The 15,943-nt window shown below is 34.1% G+C and overlaps 2 protein-coding genes across 2 annotated transcripts; both read left to right on the top strand.

Annotated features, from left to right (window-relative positions):
• Positions 1 to 3,375: 3,375 nt before the first annotated feature.
• Positions 3,376 to 5,086, top strand: LOC135843765 (uncharacterized). Its single transcript, XM_065361775.1, has 6 exons — positions 3,376 to 3,633; positions 3,723 to 3,989; positions 4,123 to 4,404; positions 4,515 to 4,586; positions 4,675 to 4,764; positions 4,832 to 5,086. The coding sequence occupies exons 1-6, from the start codon at positions 3,520 to 3,522 to the stop codon at positions 4,934 to 4,936; spliced, it is 930 nt and encodes a 309-aa protein (XP_065217847.1). The 5' UTR covers positions 3,376 to 3,519; the 3' UTR covers positions 4,937 to 5,086.
• Positions 5,087 to 12,051: 6,965 nt separating this feature from the next.
• Positions 12,052 to 13,626, top strand: LOC135845084 (uncharacterized). The gene is made up of 5 exons (XM_065363549.1): positions 12,052 to 12,351; positions 12,429 to 12,696; positions 12,794 to 13,075; positions 13,158 to 13,319; positions 13,393 to 13,626. Exons 2-5 carry the CDS (start codon positions 12,652 to 12,654, stop codon positions 13,447 to 13,449), a joined length of 546 nt encoding a protein of 181 aa, XP_065219621.1. The 5' UTR covers positions 12,052 to 12,351; positions 12,429 to 12,651; the 3' UTR covers positions 13,450 to 13,626.
• The last annotated feature ends 2,317 nt before the right edge of the window (positions 13,627 to 15,943 follow it).

The raw sequence follows: 15,943 nt of genomic DNA, 5'->3' as shown, positions 1-15,943 counted from the left end.
AAATTTTGTATGTACACCTGGTGACTTCTGGTGAATCATGGTGACTATTCACCAGAACGTTAAAAAGTCATATTTCATACCCTGGTGACTTTTTGGTGACAGATCCACCAAGCAGTGCCCATATTTGAGCAATTTTGTACACCTGGTGACTTCTGGTAAATCTTGATGACCAGGGCTAGGATTTTTATGCTGGAGCATATTTTTTGTATGCATAGGGGATAGGGAATTTTTCAATTATCTCCACGATTCATGAAATTTCAAGTAAAATCAGCCCAATTTGTCAGAGCATATTTTGGCATATTTTACCATAAAAGCATATAAAAGCATATTTTGGCATTTTTAAGGGAATATTTTGCGTTTTTAGAGCATATTCTACGTTTTCAGCAGTTTTTAGGGAATATTTTGCTCAATTTCAAATTTTTGCATCAAATTATCTAGTATTTGGGTATATTTTTGATTTTTCCCCCAAAAATTTGTGAAACTGGCAATAGCTCACTCGTACCTACTTATTTTTTTTGTTCATTTTATTTGTTTTTCATTCCTTTAGTAATTGAATTAGAATTACCTTTTCTTTGCATTTTTGTTTGTGAATTCTTGGTATTACACAACAATATTAGTAAAATCGTATAGGAATTGATTATTCCTGTAAAACAATGATCATATCGTTAGGGAATATTTTTACTTTTTAGAGCATATTTTGGCATTTTTGTAGGGAATATTTAAGCGCATATTTTGGGTTTTTTAGAAAAAGAATATCCGAGCACTGTTGATGACTAATTCACCAGGAGTCACCAGGATTAACCAGAACATTGAAGAGTCATATTTCGTACCCGGATGACGTTTTGGAGACGGATCCGCCAAACAGTGCCAATATTTGAGTGATTTTGGGCACCTGATGACTTCTGGTGAATCTTGGTTACCGATTCGCCAGAAGTCACCAGGATTCACCAGAACATTGAAAAGTCATACTTCATACCCTGGTGACTTCTTGGTGAAAAATCCACCAAGCAGTGACCATATTTGAGCAATTTTGTACACCTGGTGACTCCTGGCAAGTCTTAATGACTAATTCATCAGGAGTCACCAGGATTCACCAGAACATTGAAAAGTCATATTTCATACCCTGGTGACATTTTGCTGACAGATCCACCAAGCAGTGCCCATATTTGAGTGATTTTGTACACCTAGTGACTTCTGGTGAATCTTGATGACTAATTCACCAGGAGTCACCAGGATTCACCAGAACATTGAAGAGTCATATTTCGCACCCGGATGACTTTTTGGTGACGGATCCGCCAAACAGTGCCCATATTTGAGTGATTTTGGACATCTGATGACTTCTGGTGAATCTTGGTTGCCAATTCACCAGGAGTCACCAGGATTCACCACAACATTGAAAAGTCATATTTCACACCCCAGTGACTTTTTGCTGCAAAATTCACCAAGAAATGCCCATATTTAAGCAATACAACACCTGGTGACTTTTGGTGAATCTTGGTGACTATTCCCCAGAACATTAAAAAGTCATATTTCATACCCTGGTCACTTTATGGTGACAGATCCACCAAGCAGTGACCATATTTGAGCAATTTTGTACACCTGGTGACTTCTGGCGAATCTTGGTGACTGATTCACCAAGATTCACCAGGATTCACCAGAACATTGAAAAGTCATATTTCATACGTGCAAAAAATGCATTTTTTCGCATTTTTGTATATCTTTCACCCACATAAAAAATTCTAAAAAATAATATGTCGTACATCTGGGTGCGATATATGATCACTTTTGAAAGATGTGACCAAAAGTGCCTCAAAACTGGCGTTCAAAAGCTGAAAAAGTGCGTTTTGCTCAGAAGATAGTCTTGAAAAGTTTTTAATAAATTTCCATAAAGAACCCTTGGTAGTCTCTAATTTATGCATGTTTCAAAATACTCAGTTGAAAACTGCCAAAGTTGAAAATTTCAAACTGAAATTGCAATTTCATCCTATTAGATTGATATGTGAGATGCGGTAAAAAATCTCGTAGTGCATTCACTGCACGCAGGTACATATAGGTACCTACATTTCAATGATATGCTCAATGGTCATGCATCTTGATAAGTATGTGAACTAAGAAGCTTACAGTTTGCAAAAAAAATAAGTACACAAAAGAAAAACGATGTAAAAATGTCCACATTTTTCATCATTTTTGGTCATTTAGGTACATATATCAAAAACTCTCTAACATCCTTCAAAAACCACCTCTTTTAGTCCATTCTGAAGCCTGTAAGGAGTTTTCAATTTTCTCTAAACATTTCAACAAGCTGTTTGAAAGAGGCCGAAAATCAACTTGAGCATTACCTAATAACTTTGGTTAGTGCTCATTGTGCACCTTCTCGGTCGATTCAAACGATTACTCTGAAATTCCAAAAGTGCCAGTTCTAAAGTGAAATTTATAAATTCCAGGGGGAAAACATGAAAAGAATAAAATTTTCAAAACTGGCACGTAGGATTACTGGCGTTTTTTTATTTTGTTATTTGAATCATGATTCGAATCGAAATCACCCCTAGGTGTATACCTACCTATCTGATGAATAGACAAACATCACATAACAACATAGATTTGACTCTTTTTGAGCGTTACGATCAAATAATTACATAAATGAATCGTTTTGAACGGTATTGCATAAGTAGTTTTAATTGGTAATTGTTATGTCGCATTTCGAACGTTTCTTTTATTTTTCGATGATGTCCTCTAACCGTAGACCGTCCCACGTTATTCCCAGTTCGACTCCCGGAGCTTTTACACTGTAAAATTTATGTAAACTTGTAAAGTTCTAATAGGTAATAGTGTTCTTTTTCGAACGTAATTCATCACAATTCAACGTATTTATTTCGCGTTTAATTACAACTACAAGTACCTACCAATTATTAATTTGATAAATAGGCAAACAGCTGTAGGCTCTCGTAAGATAACAAATTGGTCAATTTAAAATAAATCAATTATTATTGAATAAAGAATCGCAAGCTTATACTGAAAGTAAACTATACGAGTAATTTAAAAACCATTCGTTATTCAAATTATAGGATGCCCTACACGAAACACATTCATAATTGATGTTCATGTGTTCGGACAACTTAAATTCACACTTGATAAAAAATTTTCAATAGAGGCTCTATTCAAATAACACAACTAAACCCACGATGAGCCAAAGCAAAATGGATTCCGAGAAAAATAACGAGTACACGATTTGTTTCAAATACATAATTGCTGCGATGAAAATGTTCGCGGTTTTTCCATTTTTTCCATTACACGAAGGTAAATTCTTTATTTCTAAATACACTTGTGGGACCGTATCAAAAATTAAAAAAATTTATTTCCGAGTTTATTTTTACAGTAATCGACATTAGTCATCTGTTGTCTACGATTTTCACAATTTTCTCCATATCTGTATTCGCGTGGATCAATTTTACAGAACAAACACATTTATATGGTTCATTTCTCGTCCTACTGCAACAACATTTCAATGTAGTCGAAATAATGGTTTTTATACCAGGAGCACTTATCAGAATATTACTTTTTGTTGGTCCCGCTTTAATGTGGAATAAAAACACACAATTGAGGAATTATCGAAATGATTGGAAACGGTTTCAAGTAAAAGATAAAAATTCATAAATAGAATGAAAGTATAATGATGTCAGGTAAGAGCTTACAGTGCCATTTTATTAGATATTTTTTCGCAGGTAGAAATGGAAAAATTGATGAAAAGTCCATTCAAGTGCTTGGCGAAAAATAAAATCCGAGGTATATTCTCCATTGGAATTATTTCTATGAGTGGACTTGGTGTATTAATTCAAACCCGCCAATGGCGTTCAGATCATCATAGGCCGGTCGCAAGTACATTTCCAGTTCTATACATGATGAATGGGACAGCTAACATAGTGACATACTGGGTGGTCAATAACACGTATATGATTTCTTCAACCAAACAATTGATAAAATTAGTTCAAGTAAGTGTTCTGCATCATTTTTTTTTTCAATTGGGTAGTTATCGCTGAGAAAAAATTGACCTTCAATTGTGTAGGTGAATGCGATAGCAAAAAAAAACCTTGCCTAAAATTCTAACTATTTCAATTTTTTCAGAGAAGCATAAGTAAAGACAATTACGCGGATCTACGTCGTCTAATTGATTTATGGGTGATGCTCTGTGACTTAAATGAACAATTCATCAACAGCCATTCGATTTTATTCCTGTTTTTGTTTTGTTCAACTATAATAATCGGAATTATTGGTGTTTTCTGTACTGTATCTTTGCTGGTGCATGGGGCAGATAAAAGCATTGGTTTAACGTACTTTATTTCAACCATCATTTGCATGCTAACTGTTATGGTATTTTGCGAATCAGCAAATTCAGTGACCAAATATGTGAGTATTGAGTAAGTCTTTGTGTACAAACAATGCAAGCAGACTTGCAGACTTTTCAAAAAATAACACACTCTGAAACATTTACCCACTTGTTAAATTTTTTTCCCCAGAAGATACACGAACTGAGGATACAATTACTCGATGAAAATGTGACCAACAAAGATAAGAAATTAATACAAGTGGTAAGTTGTCCAAGCATACTCAACTCAATTATGTAAGGTATCGTGCAATAATATCAGTAGGCATTTTTTCCACATAAACTATTTTCAGATCTCCTTATTCCTCCAAACGATAGAAACTAAGAGTCCTGAAGTTACTTTCTATGGATGTATGACAGTTGATCGTTCAAGTGTTTCTTCGGTAATATAGATACCTATTTTTTTTTTGTTATTTAAATATTTTTGTTTAGATATTGATTTTTATCTAGGTTTTGGGAACAGCTATCAATTTTCTAGTGGTACTGAAGCAGTTCGGTCCAAATCAGTTGATTCAAGCAGTAATGTATGAGCGTGAAGTAAAACCACACGAGTGAAAAAAATTAGGTACAGTATTCTGGACAATACCACATTGTGTAGGCCTACACATCTAAGATTTGAATAATTTTTATTAAAAATATTTTTGACACTTTAATGAGGATTTGTAAAATAACGTCTTATTAAATTTTTTTTCAAATTAATAAAAATTAATTTTTGCAAGATTCATTTAACTTGTCCAATTACAATGTGCATAATGAGATTCCCTGTGAGATTAAAAAAAAAATCAAATTCAAATTATTATTTGACAAGAAAAATTTTTCAAAATTGGAAAAATCGAATTCTTAAATTTAGAATTATTGATGTGTAATAGTGGGGATAGGAATAAACGTACGAAGGTGAAGAGTATAGTAATTACATCATTAGGAACTAAGATGAAAAATACCTACTCCTCAGAGAAGGAGATTTTCCCTGATGCCATTCTTGCTCAAAATCGTCGGAGAGTTCACCCTTCCTACCACCAATATTCATTTAGATCAAAAGAGTATAAATAAATTAATAAAAACACTCGTGTGAATATGCTTATCCTTTGTAATCGATGTAATTTACATACAAGCAATTCGGCTAATAATAATTAAGGATACGTGTAACTAAAAATAATCATTCAGCTTAGGCAATATCTCCTACATCTAAGCTAAATAGGTCGCATAATTCAAAGTTACGAACTATTACGTTCGTCTACAAATAAGTGCAATTATGATGCTTAAAATAATAAGGACGTCTGATGAAATGATGCCTTTCGTCGGCCTACGTATGTCCATGGTTCACACTAAATCCCAATGTCCATAGGTAGATTTCTGATTAACATAAAACAATGGTTAATCATAATTAAACAAAGATCGGGGTAAAATCCCAAACACTGTACACGTTAACCTACTCACCTGTGAGACCCCTAATACTAATACTAGGCTCGATCATATAGGCTCTAGCTTGAAAACATCACTTTCATCTGGTTAGCTATTCACCCAGTCCGGATTCTGGGGGAATAGTCCGAGAAATAAGTATAAGGAATCCCCTGCGAGGGGGTCAAAATCAGATCTTGTGTAGAGGTCATCAAACGATGACAAATGACGCAAACTGGACATTTTTTTGATTTTTTTGGCGGAGTTGTGGGGCTTCAAAGTTTTTCAAAATAGCTGAAAATGGAAAATTTCAGTTGCAAATTACTCCGGTTGTACATGGTATAGAATTTTGAACTTTTTTTCAAATTGTAGTAGTTACTTGGAGAGGGCAATCAACATATGATGTCAAAATCAGTGTTGCCGCTTTCAAAAACCTAAAAAAGATCGATTTAAAAACTTATAACTTAAATATAACCATGACCATGGCGAGTAAAAATTCTGAAAAAATTTTCAGTTTTAGTCCTTTTTATGTAGAATAACAGATCAAAAAATTGGACTGGCATTTTTGTTCATTTTCGAGAAAAAAAATTTACAAGTTTTACATAGGAGAAAACGGTATTTTCATGCTAGCGGTACAGGGGAAAATCCAAGGAAGATCGACGAGAGGGAGGAAACGATCGGAGCTGTTAACAACAAACTCACCAGCCAACTCTCCCTGTAAGACCCTGAAAGAAACGATCAGATACGCTAGATACCGGCTAATATAGATGGACATATACGCTATCTCCTGTAAAGGAGCGCGACTACGACGACGACGATGACACCTATTCCAAAAATGAAAATTTTTGAACCTTTGAGATATTTTACCAATGTGTAGACGAACATGTAAAAAAATCCCCCCCCCCCCAATTTGTCAACGAATTGACGAGAAATTCCATTTTTGGTGCTACAATTTTAAGAGCGAAACATATTGAAAAAAAAACGTCGCCGCTGTTTTAAACACACGTAGGAACCTAACAAATGAATATTTTTGCATTTTTGAAATATTTTACCAATATATAGACGGACATGTGAAAAAATCTCCCCTCACCCCTCACCCAATTTGTAAATGAATTTACGATAAATGCCATTTTTCTGGATATAATTTTGTAAATGAAACATATTGAAAAAATTTTGCCTCCATTTCAAACAAATGCAAGAAACACCATTTTTGGGCTCCAGTAATTTTCAAAAAGTCACTGGAGGCTCCAAAATGACATGAACTCACCTGAAACCGTCTCCATTGTGGTGCTCGCTGCAAGATCTTAACTTTACTCAGCACTGGTATCTCGAGCTTGTCGGTACTAATGTCACCAAGAAGTGTATTTTCTCAAAAAAAATAGGCAGAAGAGTTCTTATCTCTTCCCCTCGTTCCTAGTTTTTGCCCACAATTCTGTGGATAATTTGTGATAAAATATCCTTTTTGACAAATTTAATCAATTAAGGTGCAATCATGTTATACTCCGATCCTGCCGGCCATCGGTTTATACATATGAAATAATATAACCCAAGTCTGTCGCCGCTCTTAGTATTGGTAGAGCATAGGAGAGGCAGAAGATAAGAACAGTGTGGGTAAGTGATGAAATGGCACATACCTTGAGTCGAAAGACTCAAAGCTATTTAACTGCAAATTTCATCATAGTTGATTGATGAATACCAATCTGCAACATGTGCACACCTAGCTCATGCGAATGATAGGTATAAAATCTATATAAACCTTTAAATATCATTTTAATTAATGCTTGATTCACTAACGCGAGTCGTCTAGTGGGAGGTGTCTCCCACTTAACTATAAAATAATATCTGAAAGTATTTTATATGTGTTACCGTTAATGTATATAGTCCAGGTAATGTATGAAATAACTAGTTAATTCATACATTAACAAAAAAGTAGTAAATTCGTGGAAATTGTTCACAGTTAACCTAGGTAATGTATGAAATATCTAGTTATTCTATGAAATAGCGAGGTGTGATTAGTTAAATCATGAAATGAACTGTTATTACATAAGTATATGTAAAATATACGCGAATTAGGTGGAAAATCACAAAAAAATTTCAACATAGCCAAGATTTTTTTGCGGGAAATTATCGAGGGTGGTACCCTGAATAGATCCTGAGAGTTACCACCCTGTACCCCTCTTGCTAATTTTTTTATGGTGGGCAGAACTTCCCCCCCATGGGTTTTATTGCAGTTTTATCCTCAGAGGTTGATTTTACGTCAAAAATAGCTCAGTACTTTTTTGTTCTATGTCAAATTCCCTACAACTTTCATTCATCACCTTTTCCCTCCGACCAATGAAAGAGGAAGGGGACTCTAAAAATTGATTCTTCAGCTAAAATACCATGAAAAGCACGTAACCCTCACTGTAACATCCTATATCATGTATTTTATAATCATGGAAGTGTTCTAATATGCATGGTGCATATCGAGACCACCCCTTCCCCTCCTCACACCCTCCCACCTTGCCCTTGGTTGTGTAAGTCGCGTATTTTTACCTTCATTTCTTACTATATCACAGTTCATTCATTGAATTACATACTTTAACGAAACACACCTCGTGAATGTATAAAATAACTAGGTAAAGCGTAGAAAAAATTTGATTACACACTTTCTCAGGTAATGTATGAATTAGCTAGTTATTTCATACATTACCTGGAGTTAATACATTAACGGTAACATATGGATTTCTCTTAATTGTATTTTCTACAACGAATAAATAATATTGACATTTCTGGAGATATCTAAGGTGCACCGGGGCAAGTCAGAATGATTTTTCGCAATTTCAACTTTGACCAGCTGTTACTCCCCTTCTAATGAACCAATATGGATCAAATTTAATATGTAGGTTCCCATAAGGGTTCTTAATCTATGGTGAAAATTTGAGCGCGATTGACACAGTAGCTTTCGCTCAGTGGAATAAAATATAAACTGTCCTGACTTACCCCAATTGGGGGAAGTCAGAATGGGCTAAACTTTGCAGAGGCGTAGATCACAAACCGAGCGTCCTAGAAAAATTGCACAAAAACAAAATTGTAGAGAATTTAATTCTCTTTGAGATCACTCTCATCAGATTTTCACTACGACGCACGGTTCGTCCGCTATATGCGAAAAACTTAGAAATAGAAAGTCTGTATTTTAGACCAAATTCAAAATAAGTTCAAAACAACAACAAAATACAATTGAACCAAAGACATCTAAAATGAAACTGAATCGCGAAAATTTTTATGCCGTGATGAAGTAGGAGTAGTACCCTCAAGTCACCTTTAGTGGCACTTCACCAGATATAAACCTCTAGGCGCTAGAGCAAGTTTTCTAACTTACCCCAAATTCCAACTTCCCCCGGTGCACCTTATTTATTTGCGTTTAAACCACGATTAGTAATTTTGATGTGTATAAAGTGATCTGGTTTTATTCTAAAAAGCTCTCCGACTCAATCATCTGTCTGGCAGGTAAATCTCACTCTCTAGGGAATGAAAATTATCTTAACCACCTTAGGCAAAAATTATTATAATACCACTCTATCATAGTTATGCTAGATTTGACTGTATCAAAATTTTATGAGAAATTATCAAAAACTACCTACATGAGAATTAAGAAATTAACAAAAAACTTGATCAAAACGTCGCAATCGGAAAAAATTAGAAAAAAAAATCCATTTTATTCTTGGATTTCAGAAGAAAAAAATCGCAATCCGGCACTGTCTCAATTTAGAGCCTTCCTCGATTGACATATCCCAGACTACCATACCTACTCTATTGAATAAAATTATTATGATTAGGCCTACTACATACATAACTACTGATTTATTCGACGATATACCGCAAGGTAATTTTTTTTAATGAGATTAAAATTGCTTTAGTTTTTGATTACCTACCTAATGTACCTACTGTATTTGTTGCGATAGTGAAAGTTGGGCCGGGGAGTGACTTTTTTTACGTTTTGAAAGTCTGGGATCACAGCACACTTTATCTAGAAAACTTACCTGGGATCCTTATTTTTACGTTTAAATTGATAGGCACATTTCTCAGCGAACAATTCATTCAAGGGAATCGTTCATGAACGAATTGATTAAACTTTTAAAAGAACCATTAATTTATGAATCAATTCGTTCGCGAATGATTCACCAAAAATTATTCAATTTGTTCGTAAATGATTCGCCAAAAATTAATTAAATGAATTTATTCGTTCGCGAATCATTCGCCTCACCTAGATATGAGAATAAATTCGTTTGCTAATGATTCACCAACAATTAATCATTTCGTTCGTAGGTAAATGATTCGCCAAAAATGAATTATTTTATTCGCAAATTATTTACCTATAGAAATCAATCAATTTGTTCGATCATGAATCGTTCGTGAATGATTCGATTCGCTTCCCTTGAAAACAGAATAAATCGAACACAGGCGAAGAAAATGAAAACTACGATACAAAGTAACAACGAATATTTCATTTGTTTCAAGAACATTATTTACTTATTGAAAATATTTGCGATTTTCCCGTTCATTCATTTAAATGAAAGTAAGTTACCTACAGAGTTTTTGTTGTTAAATTTATTTACAGGAACCTTATTTCACCTACTGACCCTCCCCCTGCAAAAAAAAAGCTGGATCCGATCAAGTCGGGTCAATCATTTTAGATCTGATCCGATTAAATTGCATTGGGGAGTGTTCGGATTCACCTAAACAGATCTCATTATACCAGTGGGGGGAGGAGGGTGTCTCATCCCTCAGACCGATAAATTTCGGCGAAAAGTTGACCATTTTTTAGAAAAAATTGGGTAAATTAGAAAACGTTGGGAAATTTGGGAAGAAATTGTGTAAGCAGAGAAAAATCAAAGAATTGCCAAAATTTAACACGTTTCGATTTATCAATTTTTCACATAGGTATGTACTTACAGAATTTATTGAAAATAATTCAAACTTTACTTTCTATGTGTATAGAAAGGATACGCGATCGATTATTTTCCGCAATACTGACAATAATTTCACTAACTGCATTTACTTGGGTGAATGTAAAAGAGGAAATGTATTTATACCACTTCTCATACAAATACAAGGAACTTCGGGAATTCAGCTACGCGACCTTGATGCGTTTTTTTAGAGTAGCAAAAAGAAAGAAAAATAACACATTTTGACTTGATTATAATTGCACGTTAAAAACACATCGACACAACGTTTCGGCACACGGTGCCTTCATCAGGTGTACACTAAGACTAACTAGGTATATCTAATAAGTTGAAAAATTCAAAGATGATATAAAATTTGTAAAAAAATATGTTGATGATAGCCTTTTTTATGTCAAAAAATCAAAAATCGATGAACTTTTTCAGTTTGCCAATTCCCTTCACGATAGCATAAAATTTACCACTGAAAACGAAGTTAATGGTACTATTTCTTTTCTAGATCTGCAAATTATAACTAGTGATGGTTCTTTTCTTACGAAACACTATACAAAACCAATAGCCAGTGGTAGGCTAGTAAATTTTCATTCTTTCCAACCAGCAAAGCAAAAAATAAATATTTTGAAAAATCTCATAGATAGGGTACTTGGTCTCTCTGATGCTTGTTTTCATAAGGAAAAAATCGATCATATCTATGACGTTGCTTTGGCTAATGATTACCCCTGGAAAATGATACAATCCCAAATTCAGCTTTTTTATAACCATAGTAACCCTTCTACTGATCATTCTAATTCTAATATTGGACCAAAAAAATTTCAGTGTCTCAATTATGCTGGTAAAACTTCCAAACGTATTGAAAAACTTTGTCAGGAAGAGGATTCGACCATTACTTTCGCATATAAAAATCCCAATAACCTATTCAAACGTATTTTTTCCAACACTAAAAATAGGATTCCTAATTTGAGTCAAAGCAACGTAGTTTATAAAGTAAAATGTATGAATTGTAACGTTGAGTATATTGGAGAAACAAAGCAACACCTTAAAGACAGAATGTATAGGCATAATCTAGATGTTAGAAATGGTAGGACTACTACTGCACTATCAGAACACTCTGTAATGTATAATCATAAGTTCGATTTCGAAAATGTAAAAATTCTTCATAAAGGTTGTTCTAATCTACAGAAAAGAAAAACCACAGAGGTACTGTACATTTTAAATAATCGAAACTGCATCAATAAAAAAACGGACGTTGCTGGTTTCGATGTGTACAAATCTCTAGTACAATACCAATAATTTATCTCGTTGCTTGCTATTTCGTCGTACGTTTTTCACTTATTAGATATACCTAGTTAGTCTTAGTGTACACCTGATGAAGGCACCGTGTGCCGAAACGTTGTGTCGATGTGTTTTTAACGTGCAATTATAATCAAGTCAAAATGTGTTATTTTTCTTTCTTTTTGCTACTCTAAAATTTGATACTTGGTTTTTTTCTAAATGATTTTTTTAACTTTAATATTGATGCGTTTTATACTTCAAGCAGTATTAAGAATGCTAATTTTAATATTTCCTCTGTTCGCGTGGAATAAAAATAAGAAATTAGTCAATTATTGGAACAGCTGGGTGATTTTTCAAGTAAGTAAATTACATACATAAGAAACAGCCGCAAGTATTTACCTATGCACATTCGATGATTTTGAAAACGTTCCTAGATCAAAATAGAAACCCTAATGAAAGTGCCGTACAAATCTTCCACACGTAATCAAATCCAAGGATTACTTCTGATTGTGACCATTTCCATGATCACGATTAGTATCATAATGATTTCGCCACAAAAACGATTATCGACTTTACTCAACACCAATCCGTTTGCTATTTTCTACATAACTCACGCCCTAGCTTACGCGACGACATATTGGTTTGCTAATAATATGTATGTATTTAACCGGAGTGGCAAAAAAAATAACCAATTTGGTCACAGTACGTATTACCTAGCTATATTTTTATTTTAAAAAATCACCCACGAAAACAATTTCAACAAACGACAATTCTATTAATTTTGTCATTTTCTCAACAGCAAGCTCTTCACGAAGGTAACACCGCAGACTTGAATCGTCTCATATATTTATGGATAACGTTATGCGATTTGAATGACGAATTCACTAACATTCACTCGATTATATTTCTGATTTTGTTTTCTGTAACTGTAATCGGCAGCGTGCTCAGCATTTTTCTGGCAGTAGCTTTTTTCATTTATTTGAATAACCATCATATTGGCTTTTTGTATATCTCTGCCACCCTTATTTTTATGATAGGCATGATGATATTCTGCGAATCTGCAAATATGTTCATTGATCAAGTGGGTGGAATAAATTTTAACATTAGATAATTCTGTCTCCTTCGTGGAACGCTCGCTTCATAATTTACCTACTTCATTTCAGATGGTAAATGAAATGAAAAACGTTTTACTAGCAGAAGAAATCAACAGCAGGAAGAAAAGTTTACTGCCAGGGATCATGTTATTTCTCCATACAATCGAAGCTAGAAAACCAAAGATCACTTTTAAAGGGTACATGACGATTGATCGTTCGATTTTAACTTCTGTAAGAACATTTTTTTTCCTAAAATAACCACTAGTATTTTGGAAATTTTAAACTAATTTTTATTGCTTTTCAGATATTTGGAGCAGGTATTAATTTTCTGGTGGTATTGAGACAATTTAGCCCTGATTAAAAATCAAAGTTGAGGGTATTTTTGAGTGATGAAATCTAATTAATTTTTCCGAGTGATGACAAATTAATTTTTTCATGGTCTCACGTGCATTTTTTAAGGTGATTTAGAATAATTATTCGGTGATGAGTTGGTTTTGAATTTTTTAATAATTGTTTTGAAATAAATCTTTTTGCAGAAGGTACGTCTTTTCAATGCATTTTTTTGATGATTTTTAAAATAAATTTTCACCTATAGTAATTCAGTTTTTTTTTTTAAATTTCTGCTGAGAATTTTTCGTGGCGATTTCAAATTGATTTCTTAGAGCTGAATTAAGTATAATGAAATTTTTTCAAGTGATGACAAATGAATTTTCATGATGATTTCAAGTGAATTTTTTAAGGTGACTTAGAATAAATTGTTCAACGATGATTTATTTTAGAACTTTTTAGTGGTTATTTCAAATAAAAAATTTTAAGTATAGTAATTTTTAATAACTTTTTTTTTTAGAATAAATTTTTGCCTAGTAAGTAGGTAGTTTGGAATTTTATTTTTTCAAATTCAGCTTAGAACTTGATATGGTGCAATATGCCTTTATCTCTTAGGTGGTTATTCTAATAATGCATCCTTAAGTATGTCATTCTATTTATATCCCATAATGTAAAGATGCATGGTAACATGGGAAATTATATAGGGTGTGATAGAGAATGTAGTTGAAGGTTGCTGCAGAATGCCCCAAAGACCAGAAGTACGCATGATCACTTGATTCCAGCTATTTGCAGTGGCAGTAGTCTCATGGACATGAGAGCTAAGGTAGTAATTCTATCTATCGATATGCGACAGGGATTTATCCCAAGTTGTATTGTTTTTTGTAGCGGTCCAATACTCGCTTGGTGCAGATGTGTTTTATTTAACTACTTCTTAGGTTGGAATTATCAAGAAAAAGGATGATCCAAACATTCAGTTATCTCATTACCTTTTGAGGCCAACTTGGGATATGCCATGGTATCCATTAATTGGTGCGTGTGTTTATAAGCCTCTTCAAAGTAAAGCAGCCACCGATAGCCACTATTAGGTGGGGTGGGCTAATGAAAAGAGGTGGTGAGATGGTCAGCAGTGTTTGGTAAGTAGTTGCTTACATGGTGGTGTCATGATCCTTTATGATCAAATGTAATTACCTATTTTGCCTATCGGAAATATAATGGAATATATTTTGATAAGACTCCAATGCCAGTTAATTGCCATGATCTGCAGAGATTTGTACCTTCTGTGCCCGTACAACAATGACCATGCTAATTTCGATGTGAATGTCGACCCATCCACATCCGTCACTTTTGGATGCCACATGTCGATGTGAATTTCGACCCTGTGTCGAGCTAATTGTCGATGTAATTGTCGACTGATGTTGATCTGCATTCGTGTCGACAATTGGCTCAACACAGGGTCAAAATTCACATTGACATGTGGCATCCAAAAGTGACGGATGTGGCATCCAAAAGTGACGGATGTGGATGGATCGACATTAACATCAAAATTTATGTCGACCTCCTGCGTCGTAACATTATAAAATTTAAGTTTAAAAATTGAAAATTTTTTTCCAAAAATTATTTCTTCTGATGTGGCCATTGCTGGTGCTGAAATCAGCATCGATGCACGGTCCACTTCCAAAGAAATCAAATTTTACATCTACTTACATGTTGAGATGGCATGTCGAGGTCCACTTCCGAGGAAGTACAGACAAAAAGTCTGTACAATCTAATAGTTGAACAGAAATTCTTTATATCAAAGATGGTGCAATACTTTATCTAAGAGTACTAAACTAATCCATTTTTCATGTCGACATGTCGATGTTAATGTTGATGTGAAATTCGACATCAACAAATACATCCACAATATCAACATCATATCATCTACAACTCCAAACTGTGGAAAAGTGCACAATTTCATCAATGCCCTAAAAAAATTGTTTTCCTCATTGAACAAGATCATATCTTTGAATGTATACTAAACTTTTAAACACTAAAACAGAAATTTTAATTTTGAAAAATTGGTCGACACAGTTGTAGATGTAAATTTTGAGCATCGAATTTTACATCTACATGTTGAGACGGCATGTCGAGGTATCAGAAAATGAGAAAATTTTGAAACTTTTCATTTATCTGGCTTTTGTACTGACAGAAGATTCCTACTAAATAATTAATTGATCGCTTTTCCATCATTATGATGGAAAAAACGTAGTCGATGTAAATGTCGACGTAGACAATTGTTGTGCGGGTGGTACCTTTCTTATTTATTAAAACAGATCTCATTTGTTACATACTATTTGGTATATTATGTAGATATTTGCGCTCGGTGGCGTAGTGGGATGAGCCACAGCTTTCTGAACAAGAGGTCGTGGGTTCAAATCCTGCTAGAGGTGCAAGCGTTAACGTGTAATGTATCTTTATTGTAGTGCATTTAACATCTACGTATTACATGTTAAGCTCCGAGCACCAGTACAGCAGAGGTAACAGAAATG

This window comes from Planococcus citri, chromosome 4 (genome assembly GCF_950023065.1).
Source record: "Planococcus citri chromosome 4, ihPlaCitr1.1, whole genome shotgun sequence".
NCBI lineage: Eukaryota > Metazoa > Arthropoda > Insecta > Hemiptera > Pseudococcidae > Planococcus > Planococcus citri.
This window is presented reverse-complemented; position numbering and strand designations above follow the sequence as displayed.

What these genes read in the sequence shown, in the direction of transcription:
- LOC135845084 (XM_065363549.1), top strand. Translation starts at nt 12,652, where the DNA reads ATGTATTTAACCGGAGTGGCAAAAAAAATAACCAATTTGGTCACA. An exon ending in AAATAACCAATTTGGTCACA is followed by an intron (nt 12,697 to 12,793) that starts GTACGTATTACC and finishes TTTTCTCAACAG; the next exon opens with CAAGCTCTTCACGAAGGTAA. An exon ending in CAAATATGTTCATTGATCAA is followed by an intron (nt 13,076 to 13,157) that starts GTGGGTGGAATA and finishes ACTTCATTTCAG; the next exon opens with ATGGTAAATGAAATGAAAAA.
- LOC135843765 (XM_065361775.1), top strand. Translation starts at nt 3,520, where the DNA reads ATGGTTTTTATACCAGGAGCACTTATCAGAATATTACTTTTTGTTGGT. An exon ending in AATTGATAAAATTAGTTCAA is followed by an intron (nt 3,990 to 4,122) that starts GTAAGTGTTCTG and finishes CAATTTTTTCAG; the next exon opens with AGAAGCATAAGTAAAGACAA. An exon ending in CAAATTCAGTGACCAAATAT is followed by an intron (nt 4,405 to 4,514) that starts GTGAGTATTGAG and finishes TTTTTTCCCCAG; the next exon opens with AAGATACACGAACTGAGGAT.